General features: G+C 33.8%; 1 protein-coding gene across 2 annotated transcripts in view; it reads left to right on the forward strand.

The window, feature by feature from the left end:
* Nucleotides 1-19,421, forward strand: part of VAPA (VAMP associated protein A) — a 68,566-nt gene extending 49,145 nt beyond the window's left edge. The window contains exons 3-7 of one of the 2 annotated variants that reach the window (XM_020985549.2): nucleotides 672-775; nucleotides 3,598-3,678; nucleotides 8,796-8,927; nucleotides 13,055-13,228; nucleotides 18,667-19,421. In XM_020985549.2, the coding sequence (XP_020841208.1) occupies nucleotides 672-775; nucleotides 3,598-3,678; nucleotides 8,796-8,927; nucleotides 13,055-13,228; nucleotides 18,667-18,825 (650 nt within the window). In that variant the 3' untranslated portion in view covers nucleotides 18,826-19,421. The remainder of the gene's footprint in view (nucleotides 1-671; nucleotides 776-3,597; nucleotides 3,679-8,795; nucleotides 8,928-13,054; nucleotides 13,229-18,666) is intronic. The other variant, XM_020985550.2, reaches the window with a different exon arrangement.
* The last annotated feature ends 640 nt before the right edge of the window (nucleotides 19,422-20,061 follow it).

Raw genomic sequence — 20,061 nt, forward strand, 5'->3', positions numbered from 1 at the left:
TATACCGCAAGGTGGCTCTGGAAGTCAGTTTACCCAGAATATATCAGCACAGTTGGGGGTGGGAGGTTGGGAAATGTGTTTGATTATTGGGACATTTTCATTAGAATAGCGACTATCTTAGAATTCTTTGAAGCATTTCTCTAAGCAAACATGTTTTTCTAAGTGCTAACACTCTTTTAAATATTTTCCATTACACTAGAATTTTAAGTGACGGGGAAAAGGGAGTTTGATTTACTGAGTACATCATTTCTAATCTAGGTGTCATAATTTGGGGGTAGGGAATAGTACTTGATCAGGAAATACTAGAAATGGGACCCTAGTTAACTGTTAGTTTTCACAAATGTTTATTAACAATAAATTGAGACTAATGGAAACGATATAAAGTAAAAGCATGAGACAGAGTTTTGAAATTTTGTCTGAATTTTTGTTAGCTATATCCGTACCTTTTTACTGACTAGTCATTTCCTCCCCATTTTTAAAAAATAAATTTTGCTTAAGTTAAATTAAAATTGTTCCCTAAGGGGTGTTGATTCAGGATGTTTAGTATAAATATACAAGCGTTTGACTTGTCATACCCTTCCTAAGTATAAAACATTACATCTAGGATACAGGGTAGCATATATGAGTAGAATAAATTTAACAAGTGTGATCTACTCCTTCTTCTTATTTAGTAATGCTACAGCCTTTTGACTACGATCCAAATGAGAAGAGTAAACACAAGTTTATGGTACAGACGATTTTTGCTCCATCAAATACTTCAGATATGGAGGCTGTGGTGAGTACATTCTGTAATGAATTCAGTTTTAGGAATCATTTAAGATGTGTAAACTATAAGGCATTAAGAAATATTGTGCCTATGTAGTCATCCTAGAGAGTGATTATTTAAAAACTTCAGCATTCACTACTGTAGAATTTATTTTAAAATCAAAGATATTGTCAAGTGACCTATCTAAATGTATGGTTTTAACCTTTTCTTGATTTTCTTTTGTCTCAGTTACTAGGGTTTTTTGATTAATAATGGTGCAATATGTGAATGTTAATTTCTTTCATGTAGAAATTTTCCTGTTTTAAGATTTGAAGTATGAGCTCTCACACATTTTAGTGTATAGTAATTGCAAGTATTTCCAAAAATGAGTATCTTGGAACAAAGTGTTAATGTTTGCTAGCTAAGATTATGAGAGTCACACCAGGTATTTTCAGTAGATTTTCCTTTCTATGAATTTATTTTAATTCTCTTAACACTGATTTTTTTTTTGGCAGTGAAGGCTATAAATACTGTGAATTTCTAAAGGTTCACATGTATTTCTAAGTTTCAGAAATGTAACATGTAGAAGCTTCCCATTACTTTTCTTCTCTCCAGGAATTCAAAATGGTGCTTCCTTGAGAAAATGTTGCTGAAGAGCATCAGGCCTTGTATTTTCTTTGTAAACTTTTAAATAGAGATACCATTGTAGATGCCCTAATTCTCCTTTCTTCACTAGGCATCTGGTATCTCAGATTAGGCATGAATGTCTTTGCGTGTTTCACTGTGTGGTAGGAGTATTTCAGGAAGTTTTTCTTAGGCTAGTTACTTGTTAATTTTTGTCTCATATTGGTATAAACTAGTCCATATTTTACTTTTGGTATTAATAACCTCCAAAAGAAGATATTGCTGTCTAGTAGAGGGCAAATGGAATTTCAGTTCCTGAAACTTACAGTTTGGAAGCTGATTCCGATTTGGTACTTTCTACTTCTTGAATGTGGATCATTGCTAAAGCGGTCTCTGTTTCTTTTTGATCTTCAGCATGTCGTTTAATCTCACCAGTTCTGTTTCCTCATCTGTAAAATTATGGGATTGGGTAAAATTATTTCTAAAATTTGTTGACTCTGTCAGTTCCAGGAACAGGATCTTGGAATAATCCTTTCTCTTCTTATCATCGATTAGAATGACATGAGAAACATATTCGTATTATCTAAAGGAAACATCAATGTAAAGCAGAAATTTCTTTTGGAAAAAAATGAGTAGTGAAGCAAATTATTAATTCCTAACCTCTTGGTGGTAGAATGGTACACAAGAAAGAATACAGAATTTAGAATCAGTTAGCCTATTTGAATTCTGGCTCTTTTACTCTCTTTTTTGCCTTTCTGATATTAGCCAAATTACATTTGGTCCACTCTCTGGGCCTCGCCTTTCCCATCTCTAAATGAGAAAATTGGATTAGATCTCCTCGGAAGACCCAGTTAGCCCTAAATTATGATCCTGTGACCTTATTCTGTTTTCTTTATTGTTCTCAAAGTTAGTTTGCTGCACTTGTATTTTAGATACTAGAGTCCTAAGTTTAGTAGTGTTTAAAGGAGCAATTAAAAATAGTGGTTTTTCAGAAAATCTGTAAACTTACACAGAAAGGGAGCTCTGACTTTGCATCTAATGGATATATTTATATCTATCTATCTATCTTTATAGCTGAAGCTCTCTATAATTGAGGAAGCTTTTGAACTTTGAAGTAAGCATCCTACATTTGCCTTATCTCATATGTTCTGTGTTTAAAACTCAGGCCCTTTATAAAAGCTAGTTATTTGCATTGATTATTCAGTCATTAAAGTATAAAGAAAAATGCCTCAGAACGAGAAGCTTTGGAGGTCTTTCCACTTTCTTTCCACAAAATGTATTTCTACCTTAACCTTTATTTAAAAAAAAGTCCCTCTAACCTTTAAATCCTATTACAACTTAAAGTTAATACTGTTTTTTGACAAATAAGGTTCCAGTCAGCAATAAAGTATTTACACGGTTCCTAGACCAGTCCATGTAATCTAAAGCAGTGGTTTTACATGTGTGGCTTGAAACATTTCCAAGTGTGACCCAAACTAGATTAAAATGTAATTGGGAAATATTTAACAAACCAGATTAAGATGTAATTAAAATGGGGAAGTATTTAACGAAATAAAACTGCCCCCGCTGTGTGCTTCTTAGGCTATTTAATCAAGAATAGTAGGGAAGCACCATAATAATAAAGGAGAGGGTTCTATTGCCTGGGACTTCTTGCTACTTTTACCAACGACCCAAGACTTTAAGACAATTTAAAAATGTTTTTGGGGGACAGACTACAGATTTAGGAGATATTAGCTCATAGCCCAAGAGACTGAATTCTTTTTCATTGTTTGTTGTCACTTCAAATCCTGACTTGTAGGATTATTGAATCCTTAGTGTTGTTTTTAGTCCTAGAGACTAAGAAGCAGAAATAAAGGCAAAGTTGGCATTATAGAAAAAGGCACATAGTATTTTCTGTCTGCTTGTTTAAATTCAGTCCTAGAATTGTGGGAAAATTCAGCATATATATTCTGTTTAAGCTTGATCATAATAATTCATACTTTCACTTTCTTGGAGCTTTAAAACATGTAATTTTAGATGAAAGGAAATATTGATTTTATTTTACATAATAAAATTTTGGTAAGTAGATCAAAGGTATTTTATGGAGTAGGGGTGGAGAGGATGCTACAGATTTAATAAATAGCTCTCAAAACTGTTTACAAAAATAGCATGTATGCATTATATGCATTTTATATGAATTGAAAGAGAATTGTTATTTAGATTTTTGATGTGTAATAATTTTTTTTTAGTGGAAAGAAGCAAAACCTGATGAATTGATGGATTCCAAATTGAGATGTGTATTTGAAATGCCCAATGAAAATGATAAATTGGTAAGTAGATAATGTAATTAGTAACATCACCATCTTCTAAATATCCTAAGCAGGAGGATAAAGTTCTCTATTCTTTTCAAGTTGCTTTTGCTTATAATGTGTTGTTTTTATGGGTCCTTACATAACTTGCATAACTATTTTAAAAACTAAGATACTTTCACAGATTTTTTTTATATTGTATACATTGAAAGAAAAAGGAAACTTATTTCAGTCATCTGTAGACATATTCTGCAAAAGAAAGTACTTTGAAGGGTTTGTTTAGGTTTATTATAGGATCACACTTTCCCTGAAAGGGCCACATAAAAGAGAAGGAACATTTCTGAACTCCTTGAATGTAGTCATATACATTATTGATTAGTCAAAAAAGAAAGAGATAAACTATTTGAGTTTATATGTGTTTCTGTGTAAGCTTATCTACACCTCCTCCAAAATAATGATGCATTAGTGCTCTAAAAAGAGAAAATAACTTTATGTGGATGAGCAATTTAATAAAACAGAGTTGACTATTTTAGAAATTTCAATCCATTTTAGGATAATTGTTAAAATTATTATTTGGTTTTAGGTATTAATATGCAGCCCTAAAGTTAATGTTTAATTTTCAGATGTAAAGCGTGTGAAAGAAGAAATTGCTAGACAATTACTAAAGCTTGATTAATTTAGGCTGCTGGAGCTTAGAAAGACATTGAAGTCTTTTAGCGGTGCTAATAAGTAGGTAACCTTTCCCATAGCTACAAAGCTTAGATTATTAGACAGTTCTTCCTTATATTGAGCTGAAATCTCCTTTCCTATAGTTTTTCCATGTTAGTTCTAGATCTGTTCTCTTGAATAAATGTGTGTATAGTTTTGTAGGCAAGGCTAATTCTCTTTGTTAAGAACAAAGGCAGTGACATCAGTTTATGGTAGCTTCTCTAAGCTCATTGAAAGTATATGAAGAAGGAAATTGTTAAAGAAGTGTCACATCTTGTTAGGTGAGAAAAATAGAGCCATTTTTGAGATGCTGTGGCTGAATCTGTATGCTTTTCAGGGCTAGATACAAATTCTTGGTTTTCTTGGTCCCAAAGAAGAGATAAGAAAATGTACCTCCTTCACTTTGCAGAAGCGAGAGACTATGGCTATGGAATGTTGCTTATGTTGTCAGATTCAGCTGATATGTTAGTTTTGCTGAATTCCAGGCCCCCCCCCCTTATTTGTTACAAGAGATAAATCTCTGGGTAGAGGTATATATTTGGAAATTAAGATGATGCAAAAAAAAATCAGTAATAATTTTGAAAGAAGTTCTTGGTTTGGTGGCAAGTAGCATAAACTCCAGATCTCTTGCATTCTTTTTCACCTTACATAATCAGTTGTCAGATCTTGCCATTTCTACCTTTGTATCATCTCTCCCATCCTACCCCCTTTCTTCACTCACATAGTTACTACTAATCTAGTTGAGGACCTCTCTCTTTTTGATTATGCAAAAGACCCTCAATTTGTCTCACTCCTTCAAGTCCCCAGTCCATCCTGTACATGACTGCCAAAGTAATTTTCCTTAAGTGTCAAGTTGACCATGTGACTCCCCTATTTAATCAACTCTCATGACTTCACTGGGCTCTGGGATACAATATGAACAATCCTAATTTAGCTTTCAAAGACCTTTACAACTTCCTGCCTTTCTAGCCTCACTGTATATTTCTCCATCCTGTTGTTCCTCCTCCTTCCTCCTACCTCCACCCCAAGAATTCAGCCAAATTGATTTTCTCTTTTTCATACATGACACTCCATCTCTGATGTCTTGGCTTTCCTGAGTGCCTGGAATCCACCCCTTTCCCACCTCTGTCTCATAGGATCTCTTTTCCTTTAAGATGCAGCTCAAGCACCATCGTTTGCATGAGCTCCACTTGTGCTCTCTATCCTAAGCTATCCATTTTCCATTAACTTTGTTTTATGAATGTCTGTGTGTGTGTGTGTGTATACACACACACATACGTACATATACTTGTCTCTGCTATTAGAATATAGGCTTACTGCAAGTAAGAATTGTTTCATTCTTTGTACTTGTATTTCTAGTACCCAGCACATTGAGTGGTGCATAATAGATACTTAATAAATAATAAATCATTATGATTGGAAGAATGCCTGTTGCCAATGTGCCATATTAGTCTACTTTTTGTCATGCTTTAGTTCCCCCTTCATTTGGCTTCCTTAAGTCCACCATGCATTTTTTTTTTCCTGACACGGAGGCAAGCTACATGCGCCTGCCACTTCTTTCTGTATCTTTATCTTTGTTTCAATAAGTCCAGTTTCCTCTCTTGGCACATTCTAACCCAGTTCTAGCTTCCATAGACCGTAGCACTGAGTCCTTTAGAACTACTATAAACTCCCATCTATCCTTTACCTTTTTTCCAAATATTTTTGCTTCTTTACTTTAACAGAGATTTTTTTGAGGAGACATCATTATCTCTGACAGTTCTCATCACTGGATGCCATTTGTTTTACTCTCAATTTAAGGACTAATCAGAGTGGTTGATATGTGCCTTAATTTCCCATTGCCTGACTATCAGTATTAAAATAAAATTTCTTATTTTAAATGCATGCAGACCATTTATAGCACCTTTTTTCCCCTTTAATGTTGCTGTCAACTATTGATTTCTCAATTTGCTGAGTGACTTTTACACCTGGCTTATGATGTTTCTCTTTTCTCTAACCCCAACCTTTGAGGTCTTCCATATTCATGTTGATAACCACTGGAATTTGCTGACCACACAATTTCTTAACTTCCTTAACTCTGCTGATCTTCTGTTACCCCATCTCAGATACCCACACCCTGATACCATCAAGGTTGTACCTATACCTTACCATGTTTCAAAACTGCACTACCTCCAAAATTGGAATTTTATTGACTATATATACTTTTCATGTCTTTGTTCTTTACCCTCATTAGCACCTCTCTGATTCTCTTTGTTCATTTCCCTCATCCTGGCTTCACTTGTTTCCATATCCATTTAAGGAATACCACTGAAGAGCTGCTGTGGCTAATCCAGGGAAAGGGTTAAATCAAGATAGAAAGGGGATCAGAAAACATTAGCTCAAAGTTCATATGCTTAGGAATGGGACATTATAGTCTTTTTCAAGCATTTAAAAGCCTGTTCCACTAAGTAGAGATTAGACTTGTTTTGCTATCCCCATATGACTAATATTAGTTTTCACCAAGGCACTTTTCAGCTCAATATAAGAAAATATTTCTTAACAGTGAGTTCATCAAGAGTGAATGGGCTTTTAAAGTAAGTAATTAGTATATCTTTGCTGGATCTTGTAGAAATTTCCTGTGGTAACATTGACCTTTTAGATTCCTTCTAATTCTAGGATTCCTTTATTTTTATGACTCCATGGTCTGCTGTGGCCCTAGAATTTCTCATTGCCCATTCCCCTCTTCAATTATTCCTGACCCGGGGTGACTAGCTGACTTCTAAAAAAAATTTTTTTTTGATTAGTCATATTTGCATTCCAAGGAAACATCATTGGACAAAGTAATGAAATCCAATTGATTTCACGCATAGTAGATTCAGTGGTGCTCAGTAATCTTTCTGTTCTATTCTTATTACTCTCTTAAAGACTTATACTCTTATTAAATATTCTCTCTCTTCTGCTGACTTCAGAGATACCAAACTCTCTTGGTTTTCCTACCTCTCTGCTCCTTCTCTGTGTCTTTAGCTGGGTCATTGTCTTCTTCCCCATCCTTTACTATGAGTACTGCCCAAGGGATTGCCTTTCCCCTCTTCTCCTCAGTCCTTGTCCCCCTTTCTTTCCATTGTCTCTATTATCTCCTTTAATCTCATTCATTCCCTTTGTTTCAGCTATCACCTTCACAAATTTGTTGCTCCAACTGGACATCCTACTGGGATTTCTACACATGTCCAAGCTGATCTCATTATCAGCCTCTTAAACTTTTTTTTTTAACTTTAATCTTTCTGTCTGTGTGGCACCTCTATTCAACCACTTTTGTGTGTGTAAAATGGGTTTGTCTTTGAAAGTAGTGTTTTTTTTGGGGTGGGGGGAGGCCGTCAGGGTTAAGTGACTTGCCCAGGGTCACACAGCTAGTAAATGTCATGTGTCTGAGGCTGGATTTGAACTCAGGTCCTCCTGACTCCAAGGCTGGCACTCTATCTACTGTGCCACCTAGCTGCCCCTAAAAATAGTTTTTAAAAAACAACACAAAGACACTGGGCTTATTTAAACCAATGTAATAATTTTGTAGGTATGGTCAATGTATAGTTATTCTTTGGATATCTGTGAACTGGTGTTTCCCACTCAGACAAAGCCGAAAGAGAATGGCCCCTCAACGACATTAAGGAATTTAGGTTAAGTTTTAGAAAGAACCTTGTTATTGTGAGAGTATTACATCAAATGATGTTTTCCTTGATTTAAAAACTGTTACACAAATGCTTAATGGTAGACTGATCAGATGCTTCTAGGTGTCACCCAATCTTAGTGTAATAAGATTTTAACTTTGTAATTTTCATAACATATTGATGATAAATACTTTTTGTAAATTTTTCTTTTGGTGGAGTTATTATTTTTTTTTCAGAGCAGGGGTGGGAGAGAGGGGAGCAGAGGAAGTAGTATGGAAAGGACGTTGTAGAGATGTAAGCATTTGAATCCCATAGGGGAAAAACATTAACTATTTATGGTGGGTTTCTGGTAAATTATAATTAGGAATAAGTAAGTACTAAGTCATTATTTTCAATTACACATTGAATTTTAGGATAAAAGTTAATTCATGAATAAAATTAAAAACAGCAGAGTAAAAGCTCAGTCAGTGGGGATGGTTCTTTAAAGCCATAGGAGTAGAAACATGCATATAAATTTGGTGAAAAGGGGTGATACAGTGGGAATATATATAACTAAGGGGATGATGGAGAAAAGCGTAAGATGTATTTCCATGTCTTCTAAGTCATAGCTGTTAGTAGATATCTTTGTATTATTACTTATCCATAAAACTTGTTTTTTTTTAAAAGTAGTGCTATTACTGCTCTAAAGACTAATACTTTCTCTGTGGTTTAGTCACTCCCTTATATCATGCAAGAAAAATCTGATGCATTTGATGCCAGTCTGAGAGTGTGTTTCCCATGCCACCTCAGGGTTTATCTACACCAGGGACCGGTTTCACTACTCCAGTCAGCAGCATGACTTCAGTTGCAACACCTGCCAATTATAGCCTGAAGACTGACCCCAGGGCATCACACAGTATGTTCAAACAGCAAAAGCCTAAGGTTTGTTACAGGGAGCTAACAGCTATAGGATTCTACTGGTGTTACTTAAGTTACTGTAGGTAATTGGAAGATAAGTTTTCAGAGTATACTTTGAAATGAAACAGGTATAGCCGCACACTCAGTTTCATCTCATCATATTTATAGATGGTAATAAAACTGTACAGTCTTAGAAAAAAGTTCACTGTATGTAAAAATAAACCAAAGTATCTAAAACTTTTAATTCATTAACATAAAGCTTTACTGTTTACAAGGTGTTTTCCTTATAATTAATTTCTCTTCTGGTGCAGAGTAGGTAGTTTGTGCAAGTATGTGAATGTGAATATAGTTACATTCACAGAAAAAGCAAAATTTTTATTTTTATGATGTTTGTATGATATTCTAAAATAAAATTTTAATTTCCTCCTCTGGATTGTACCCCTGGCTCTGGTGGTTGTTCCCAGAATATTTTGAGTTCCATATCTGGGTAAATTAGTAGGCATTGCAGCACAGACATACACCTTTAGGATTTAAAAGCTGGGAAATACACACTAAAGCTAATGTACAAATGTATTGTTTTTAATACCAAGTAATAAATTAGATACTTCACCTTTAACACATAAACAGGTCAAATGTAAACCAAATAATACCAAGCAATACAAAGGAAATAGTAAAGTATATAGTCTCTTTCTCAGCTGTTTTTTAAGTAATGTCTCAGTGATAGGCACTGGTACCATTATTAATACTCAGTCACTATTCAATAAGTTGTTAAGAGCCCTAGGGTGCTTATTGTACATGGTCTGCTGCTAGGTTCTTAAAGCAAGCTAAAGCATCCCACTTCATAGAGCATAATATCCCTTCAGGAACCAAGGAGTCTTCCTTGAATGAACTTCTTCAGCTACTTGGTACAGAGGAGACAATTTCTGTCTTAAAGTTTCCTTTCAAGTATTTAAGGTGTTGCTGTGTAAATAACATGATGATTTGACTTTAATAAAAGGTTTTAGATTTTAAACATACTGAGCCATGGGTTAATAGTCATATCATTTAACACAATTAAAGGTTAGTTATTTCTTAACATGTGGTATATGGTGACTTGGTTGGTATATGGTAACAAGGCTCACTCTATGCAGCTCATCCAGTAGCTTTATATTTCAGTTTGGAGGCATTCATTTGAACCTTTGAGATTTGTTTGTATGTTAGAGTACCAGGTTATATTTGGTTTAGCAATCAAAAAGAGGAAAGACATAAGACTTCAGAATCAGAAGGGGCCTTAAATGTGCATTATCTAGTTGAATTTATATAAATTTATATATTTATATAAATTTATATATATATATATATATTTATATATTTATATAAATAGGATAGTGAGGCCCAGACAACAGAAATGGCCTTCCCCAAATCATACCTTTAGTAAGTAGCAAAGCCCGAATATGAACCCAGTTTTTTCAACATCCAAGTTTGGTGCTCTTTTCCCACTATACTGTTTTATAGTATATACTATTCTGTCAAGTTTAGAAACTTTCCCTCTAAAATCCTGCTGCAGGTTTTTTTTTTAATGGAATGCATAATTCTTCAGTTTGTTAGCCTTTCACTATGAGTTTTCCAGTTTATCTGTTTCAGCTTATCTTCTCTTCCTACGGTCTGCCCAATTGTGTCATCATCTGCTGTGTTGAGGCATATACCTAAGTCAGGTGTTAAAATTTATAAAATATCATGTGCTCAAAATTATGTTTAGATATGATTAACATTCTACATGAGGTTCTGCTATGATGCATGCAGTGTAATTCTCTTTTTTACAAAAAGCATTTGAACTGTTTCTTATAGAATACCATTTGAATGGAAATACTGGTTTTAAAAACAGTTTTTAAAAGGAACTACAGAAATGCTTAGTAGAATAATTATTTGACTTCTAGCAACTAAGTTTTATGTCTCAGTTTTAAGAATCAACTAAAATTCATTTTGCACACTTTCTAATCTCACTAATAGATTATAAATTCATTGAATATAAAGACTACTACCATTCTAAAAAGGATTATTGTCTTATTGCTTAAAACAGTGTCCTGAACAGAGTAGGTATTTAATAAATGAAAAAATGTCTTTTGTATCCTATTCAAATTTCTAATTACCATTGTCACTAGTTTAATCCTCTGTTGCTTATGTGAAGGCTAAAAAATCTCCTCAGTTTTCCTTTTCATTACCTTTCTTCTAACCTCTGTGGCCTCCTGAATCTCAGAAGTGCTTAAGAACCTGCTAAAATGTGTTTCTCCCTTTCTCTGATCTTGTCTTAATTTGTTCTACTTCAGAAATTCAAGAAGGCCTAAATTTCTCTTTAACTGGTATAATATTTCTTTGGGATTCATTGCCAATTTCCATTTGTATGGAAAGAACTTTCTAATAGAATTATCTTGGTTCTGACTTTCTAAAAATGATATTTTACTGTACATATTTCTAAGACTTAAAATTTTGTTCCACCATGAGAATTTTTTATCATCCTGTTTTTTAATAAATGCAAAATTGTTTGTCAGCAGTTAAACTTTTTTATTAGGCTCTTACAGAATAACATTTTTACAGTTGAACTGGTTGTTATACTGTTGTATAATCTTATTTGGTCTAACTTAAAATTTTTTTTACTGGTTAGTATGATTTGTAGGTTTTGAGCAGGAAGAGACCCCAGACTATGTAGTCCAAATCCTTCGTTTTATGGTACAGTCTTTTCATATTTAGGAAACTGAGGGCCAAGAAGCTTAAGTAATTTTTTGAATGTCACATAGGTAGTAGTTGTCAGAAGTAAGATCTGCTGAATCCAGAGTCAGTGCCTTTGAGTTTCCCCATTGTAACGTAGTTGTAGAATAAAATGCTTATTTTAAGAATATGTATTAGCATGAACTTAATTCCTAAAAACATACTTAAATTATGAAAAAGCAAGATTTTTAGTTACTATTAATAAGACTTGTTAATGCCTGGTTAATGTGGAGAATGTGGCTAATTTAGACTGTACTACAGATGAAAATGCTAGGTCCTTTGGTATCTTAGGATGCATTGAGTGAAGAACTAAGGTCACAAGCTAGGATATGCTTAGAGATCTAGTTATTATTGTACTTGTGGCTGGTGGTGTTCACCACATCATTGGTATTACAGAGCCTGATAGATTAAAAAGCACTGACTGTCTGAACCCAGCCATTTAATATATTAATTCTAAGTACACCTGAAATCACGTACAACTGTTTCATTTTATAGATGAGGGAATTTAGGCCTAGAAAGGTAAATACTTTGTTGGTCAAAGCCAGAACTAGGAACCTAGGTCTTTTAACTTTCATCATAGTCCAGTATCTCTTTTCATTATAACATTTGCCTTATGCAAACTGCAAATGTTATTAATGAGTGTTGAAAGACTTGTTATACTTATAATATATATATAATATATACTTATTATATATACTTAAATATTATCTTATACCATAAGACCAGTAGAAGGTGGTTCTAATTGTTCTCTTTTTAAAATACCTTTGTGACTTTGGCCTCAGTTTACTGAGTTGTAGAATGAGAGCTTTGACTAGATGATCTCTAAGGGTCATTTCAATTCTCAATTCTAGGATCCCTTTAATTTTCATTTTCAGCCTGCTTTTTGGCTTTATGTTGATAGTTATTTTCATGGTCTCCCAAATTCCCTTTTTTATTTACATCCCCTGTCTTACCCTAATTAATGTAATTTTTCTTTTGTACCTTCTTAAAATTCTGTTAATTACAGGGTAATCGTGGGAAATGATATGGAGACCTTAAACATAAGGAATCTTTACCCTCCAGAGCTTCATTTTAAGCTCCAAAATTGGGACACTTAAGAAACCAGTCCTCTCCTTTCCCTCCCCCATCCATCTCCCTTCCCTTTCAGAGACCAATGGGTTTATTATTTGAGGACACATTTTTTCTTATTTCTGACTTAGGACTTTTATTTTCTTGTGGCAGTGACCTTAAACCCTTCATAAATTTTCTCTTTGGGGGTATAGGTGTTATTTTTTTTTTAATGATTCAGAAGTAGTTTGAAATATTTCAGTCTGGATATTTGCTGAAAAAGCAAAACATGAGCCTGTGTGGCCTATAAAGAACCTAATTTATTTTAAATCTTTAAAATATATTTGTAATATTTACAGATTGATATGGAGCCTAGCAAAGCTCTTCCATTGAATGCTTCTAAACAAGATGGACCCATGCCAAAACCGCATAGTGTTTCACTCAATGATACTGAAACAAGAAAACTAGTGGAGGAGTGTAAAAGACTTCAGGGAGAAATGATGAAATTATCAGAAGAAAATCGTCACCTGAGAGTAAGTTTTAGATTTTTAAAATAAATTGTATTTTTGTGAGTTAAAGTGGTTGCTTTTATTTAAAGATTTAGTTATCACTTTTATTTTGTTTTAGATATTATTTGTAACTTACAGACCACTTTATTGTAATCTTTATTGTAATGTGAGGTTTCTAATGTGTGTTTGCTAACTTCAATTTAAGTCTTCAGTCAATTTAATAGTTTTTTAAATCTAAGAGTTTTGACGTTTTGAGTGCTTTTTAATAAGAATTTTTATAATTCTAATCATTAAGAATACAGTATCTCATGATTCGTCTTCATTTTCATAGCACACCTTCGCAGTAGTCTTAGCAGTTTGAAATTGAATACGTCTTTGTATTAAGGAGATTTTTATTGGATAAAGGTTTCACAGCCTGGCCTGGAGAAGATCTCTAATTTTTATGAACCATTTACTAAGAATCTAAAATTAGTGATGTATTTTTTAGAGATTTGTTTCAAAAACATTGTTCCAACAGTCACAATAACAGGCTATAGTTAAGCCTATGTTTTGATACTTTGAAAGCCACTTCTAACGGCCATTTGTAGAAGTAGGTGATTTTCAGCATTTTGTGCTGCTGTTTTAGATACTGTTCGATGGTGCATTGGATTTAACAGGAATTTTTCATTTCAGGGATTGGTTGAATTTAAGTTTAAAGGTTGAGAATTATCTTTGCATTTTATAATTTAAAGCATTAGAAAATTAAAAGTTAATTTAAAATGCAGTATTTGGAAGTAAAATATTGAAGTTATATATAAGTATTTTGATTAAATTGGTTCTTCTAGCTATGGCAAGTAGCTCATTTATCTACTGATATTTTTATTGGAATAAATGAGTTAAATGAGTTCTTTTATTGCATACATGTGTAAACTGCTAACATGGAATTAATTAAAAATAAACAAAATAGTTTCTCATTAACAGTGTGCAGGTAAATGAAATATAAGAATTTCGTGAGCACGTAAGGTAGTGTGCTGTATTAGAAAGAGCTCTAGCTCTGGAATCAGGATTGGGTTGGAATTTCAAATGTGCCATTTATCAGGTATTTGACTCTAGGCAAATCACTTAATCTCAGCTTCCTCATCTGTAAATGGACCAAATGTCTTCTGATGCTCCAACCTCCCTGTTTCTGTTGAGGGTATCACCATCCTTCTAGTAATTCTGGTTCATAACCTTTAGTCCTCCTTGGCCAACGCTTCACTCACCCTCACTCCACATATCTAGTGAGTTGCCAAGTATCATTGAGACTAACACCACTATAACTTCAGCATTCATCCCCATCCCCTCCTCTCTGCTTTCAGAGTAGTTGCCTCCATCACTGCTTTAGGCCCTTGTCACAGTTCCCTTGGACTGTTTTCAATAGCGTCCTCATTGTTTTTCTTGCTTCAAGCCTCTCTTTTCCAATACTTTTCCCACATAGTTGCTTAGTTGATACTCTGAAAAATACATCTCTTCCTAACTCCAGGCCCAGTAATCTCACCACTGTGCTGCCTAGCTTCCTGTTTGGGGTTATTTAAATTAGCAGCAAAACCCACTGCTAGTCACCATCCATCTTGATTTATTTTCTTTTATGTGGCTAACAATCAGGATTTAAAGTCATTTTCAAAAATGTTTTTGTGGTGATAGCATTGTTAGTTATTATAACTTTGCAAAGCAGCAGCTTTGAAAGATATTGATAGTTTAGATGCCTTAAATTCCAGTTTAAAAAATTAGTCTCTACTTGGTAGTTACACTTTGTACAGTGCTAAAAAAAACATCTCCAGGCCTTTTACAGTTGTGAGGGGAAAAAAACCACAAAAAAGAAAGTGAAAATAGTATGCTTCAATCTGCATTCATCTCTGGATGTGAATAGCGTTTTACATCATGAGTCCTTTGTATTCATGAGTCTTGGATCATTATAGTTCTGAGAAGAACTGAGTCATTCATGGTTGATCATCACACAGTGTTGCTGTTACCGTGTACAATATTCTGGTTCTGCTTATTCCCTCAGCATCAGTTCATACAAGTCTTTCTAGGTTTTTCTGAAATCTGCCTGTTCATCATTTCTTATTGCATAGTAGTATTCCATTATATACATATAACACGGCTGGTTCAGCCATTCCCCAATTGATGAGAATCCCTTCAGTTTTCAGTCTTTTGCCACCACAGAGGGAGCTGCTATGAATATTTTTGTATGTGCATATCCTTTTTCCTTTTTTATGATCTCTTTGGGACAGAGACCTAGTAGTGGTATTGCTGGATCAAAGGCTATGCACAGTTTGGTTGCCCTTTAGACATAGTTCCAAATTGCTCTCCAGAGTGGTTGGATCAGTTTACACCTCCACCAACAAATGCATTAGTGTGTCTCAATTTTCCTACGTCCTCTCCAACATTTATCATTTTATTTTTTCTGTCATGTTAGCCAATATGATGGGTGTGAGGTGGTACCTGAAAATTTCAGTTTTTCTCTGATCAGAAGTAATTTAGAGCATTTCTTCATGTGAATATAGATAGCTTTGATTTCTTCATATGAAAAGTGCCTGTTTATTTCCTTTGACATTGCCTACCTTTCTGTATAGCCTCAGTGAGTCCTAATTTGTGTCACAACGTGAGATTCAGACCTTGGGATGTTCTCAGTGAGCTCATATTCCTGTATCAAATAAGGAGAGGAATGGAATGAATTGGTTTTTCTGAAATTTACTTAACCTATTCATTCATTCATTCATTCATTCATTCATTCATTCATTCATTCATTCGACTTACTATGTGAGAACCACTATGCTAATAAGTACTGAAGATACAAATAGAAAATCTAGACAGTTTCTGCTCTGAGATTGCTCATGTTCTAATTGGGGGAGATGACACATAAAGGGTTCATAATACCTACTCATGGGCTGTTGTGAAGAACAAATTAGATAATTCTGAGTGTAAAACTCTTAACTATATAAAGAGCTATATAGATGTTGAGTATTACATCATTTTTCTATTTTTTGATAATAGCTACCATTTCTGTAGCTCTTAGATAAGTGTTCAAAGCACTTTACTTAGCTGATGAGTAATTTAGGAATTTAGGTGCATTTTTTCCCGGAATGGCTAAAGATTTTTGTTGCAGTAAAGGTTGAAGGAAGTTAAAGGATTCTTGACATAACACAACCCAAAAGATACAGAGCTTTTCATCTCTGTAGTCTGTAGTGCAAATTAAAGAAGATCATACTGGGCACTTTGTTATATTTAGATTAGGGCGGTAGGTGGGCAGTGTATTTGCTTAATGGGATTTTTTTGAATATATATGAGACGTGATCTTTCAAAATTTATTTCAGTTCCAGCTTGGCTGAGGCTCAAGAACTTTGTCAAAGGGATTTTTGGTAGTAAATTAAAAAAAAAGTTTATATTGATAAAATATATACCTTTCTACATTACCTTCATTTTCAAAAGTCTTTTTTTGGGTAAGTTTGTAAGCATTTATACTTATGAATTTATTAAAACTTAAAATTACATTAAGACTCTTGGGACATCATGTATATTTTCCTCCAGAGAGCCAAGCTTATAACAGAGAATTTTTGTTGTTGTTGTTGTTTTGGTTAGGCAATGGAGTTAAGTGATTTGCCCAGAGTCGCACAGCTAGTAAGTGTTATGCACCTGAGGCTGATTTGAACTCGGGTCCTCCTGACTTAGGGCCGGTGCTCTATCCATTGTACCACCCAGCTGCCCTGAGAATTTTTAAAAGAAGGAAAAAAAAGCAGTTCAGCCAGAATTAAACTGATATGTCAGACTGAATCTGGCAGTATAGTTTATCTGTCACACGTCCATGTCTATCTATATATCTCTATCCTCCCTACCCCTGCCAAGAAGGTAGAGGAGATAATTTTTAAAATTTAATTTAAAAATTCTAAACTTAAGTACCAAAAAAGGGAGATTTACACATACGAAAGAGAACCTAAAAAGAGTTTTCCATACTGCTTGCTTCTTAATAATATTATGTAATAAATTGACACATTATTTCTAAAACTGTAACCCTCTTGTCTGGGTTATCTTCTGTTCTCTTCTGTGTGCTTTTTAAAAATATGTTTCAGTGGCAGGAAGTATATTTTCTCATTCTTTGGGATTAGGCTTGATCATTATAATTACACACCATTCAGTTTCATTGCTTCTTTTTGTTCTTCATATTTATCGTTGCTTACAGCATATTATTTTACCACATTCATATGGAAATCTTTTTTTCTAGTTCTTTTGCTATTAATAAAGGACAGCTCTAATATTATGCCTTAGTGTATAAGAAACCTTTCTTTATATCTTTGTTGTCCATGGACTTAAATTTCTAGCAGTTTGGGTCAAAGTATCAGTGGTTTCTTAACATAATTTTAGATTGTTTTCCAGAGTGGTTGGATCAGTTCATGAACTCAAACAATGTAACTACTGTGCCTGACTCCACAACCGTTCTTTTACAGTGGGTATTCCATTTGTGTCATTTTTGCCAGTTTGTTGGTTTTGACATGAAACCTCAAAGTTGTTTGTAGCCATATTGGTTGCTAACAGTTTGACATTTTTCAATTTTTGGAAATTTTCTTTTTGTTCACTTAACTATTGAGGAATGACTGTGCTTAGTGTATTTTTGTTCTCTGAATAGCTTGTTTATCAGACCTTCATCAGAGATAATCCAAACAGAGATTCTCCTCTCTTCCTCCCAAATTAATAGCTTTTCTTCTTATCCTATTTGCATTGCTTTTGTTCATGAAAAAGATTTTCAGTGTGATCAAAATGAATACTTTTTATTTTTTCTCATCACCTCTCTTCTGTGTTTAGTTAAGAATTCATCCTCTAGCCATTGCTGCCAAAGTACCTATCTTGTTCTCTTTGTTATGGGACTTTGTTATGAGACTATATTCATTTTGAGCTTATTTTGTGGTATGAGGGGTAAGATATTGGTTTAATCCTAATTCTTGCCAAACTGCTTTTCAATTTTCACAGCACTTCTTTTCAGATTAGGGTTAGGGTTAGAGTTCTTCCCCATAAAATTTTGTTCTTAGGTTTATCAAATGTTGGGCTGTCTAGTTCATTTGTTTATGATTTGTTCTCATCTAGTCTGTTTCACTGATCTACTTATATATTTTTTAACCAAGTAGTTTTGATGATTATTGTTTTATAGCATAATTTGAGGTTCAATTCTCCCTTCATTTCTATTTCTTTCAGCATTTCACTAAAGCTTTTGTTCCTTCGAATCAATTTTATTATTTTTTTTCTCTTTAGAAAGTACTTCCTTAGTAGTTAGATTTGGCATAGCACCAAATGTGCAAATTAATTTAGATAGTATTATTTTTGTTATTTTGGCATGGCATATCAGTTCTCATTGAACATTCTTCCAATTATTTGTCATTCGTTACTTCTTTAAAGTGTTTAAAAATTTTTTTGATAGTAAATTAATGAACATATATTTTTTTCTTTTGCAGGATGAAGGTTTAAGGCTCAGAAAGGTAGCACATGCAGATAAGTCTGGATCAAGCTCAGCCATGTCTTTCAGAGAGAATGTCACCAGTCCTCTTCCTTCACTTCTTGTTGTAATTGCAGCCATTTTCATTGGATTCTTTCTAGGAAAATTCATCTTGTAGAGTGAAGCATGCAGAGTGCTGTTTCCTTTTTTTTTCTTGACCAGAAAAAGATTTGTTTACCTACCATTTCATTGGTAGTATGGCCCACGGTGACCATTTTTTTGTGTACAGCGTCATACTAGGCTTTGCCTTTAATGATCCCTCACGGTTAGAAAACACAATAAAAACAAACTGTTCGGCTACTGGACAAATTGTATATTATCAGATCATCAATAGCAGGTGTCAGTTGCACATTCAGTCCTTTATGAAATTCATAAATAAAGAATTGTTCTTTCTTTGTGGTTTTAATAAGAGTTCAAGAATTGTTCAGAGTCTTGTAAATGTTATTTTAATAATCCCTTTAAATTTTATCTGTTGCTGTTACCTCTTGAAAATATGATTTATTTAGATTGCTAATCCCACTCATTCAGGAATATGCCAAGAGGTATTCTGTGGGGAAATGGTGCCTCTTAACAGTGTAAATTTTCTCCTTTACCTTTGCTAATATCATGGCAGAATTTTTCTTATCCCTTGTGAGGCAGTTGTTGACTGAGTTTTTCATCCTTACAATCCTGTCCCATGGTATTTAACATAAAAAAATAAAATTGTTAACAGATTCTTGCTGGGTAGCCTGTTTGTGTCTCTTGTATCATTAGAAGGGGATACCTAAGAAGTCTTTTGTGTATAATAATTTGAGATTAGTAATGCATTCTCTCTGCACTCAACCTTATTTATTTGGCTTATTCTGATACTTGTAATTAAATCTGGAAGAAAAAAAAATGAAACCTGTTCTTATAAGGAAAGAAAAGTGATGATAAATTTTGATGCTGCTTTCAGTGTTACGGATGATGATAATCAAAATTATCTTCATCATGATCATTTGAAGCACAAAAACTATGGAGATAAAAGCATTTTCATTATAGTAAAATTGTGCATATGTTTAAATGTCTGTATTGCATTGAATGTGCCACTGTCCTATCAGTTTCTTTTGGTGTCTTCCTGAAGGAGACTAATTCTCCTTTATTCTAGTCAAGTACTTTTAAACCAAGATAATCATTTTTTTAGTCAACCTTATAACTTATTTTAAAATATTAAAAATTAGATGTATTTCCCCCCAGTTTTACACATAAAATAAATGTCCACAATGGAAAGTTGATGTTACTGAGCAAGTCTTAAATATTGGTCCTGAAAATGATTTAACACCTCTTTGCAAATTTCTTAACCATGTAAACCATTTTCAATTTAAGAATGCATTTA

This window comes from Phascolarctos cinereus, unplaced genomic scaffold (genome assembly GCF_003287225.1).
Source record: "Phascolarctos cinereus isolate Bilbo 61053 unplaced genomic scaffold, phaCin_HiC Scaffold_4;HRSCAF=312, whole genome shotgun sequence".
NCBI lineage: Eukaryota > Metazoa > Chordata > Mammalia > Diprotodontia > Phascolarctidae > Phascolarctos > Phascolarctos cinereus.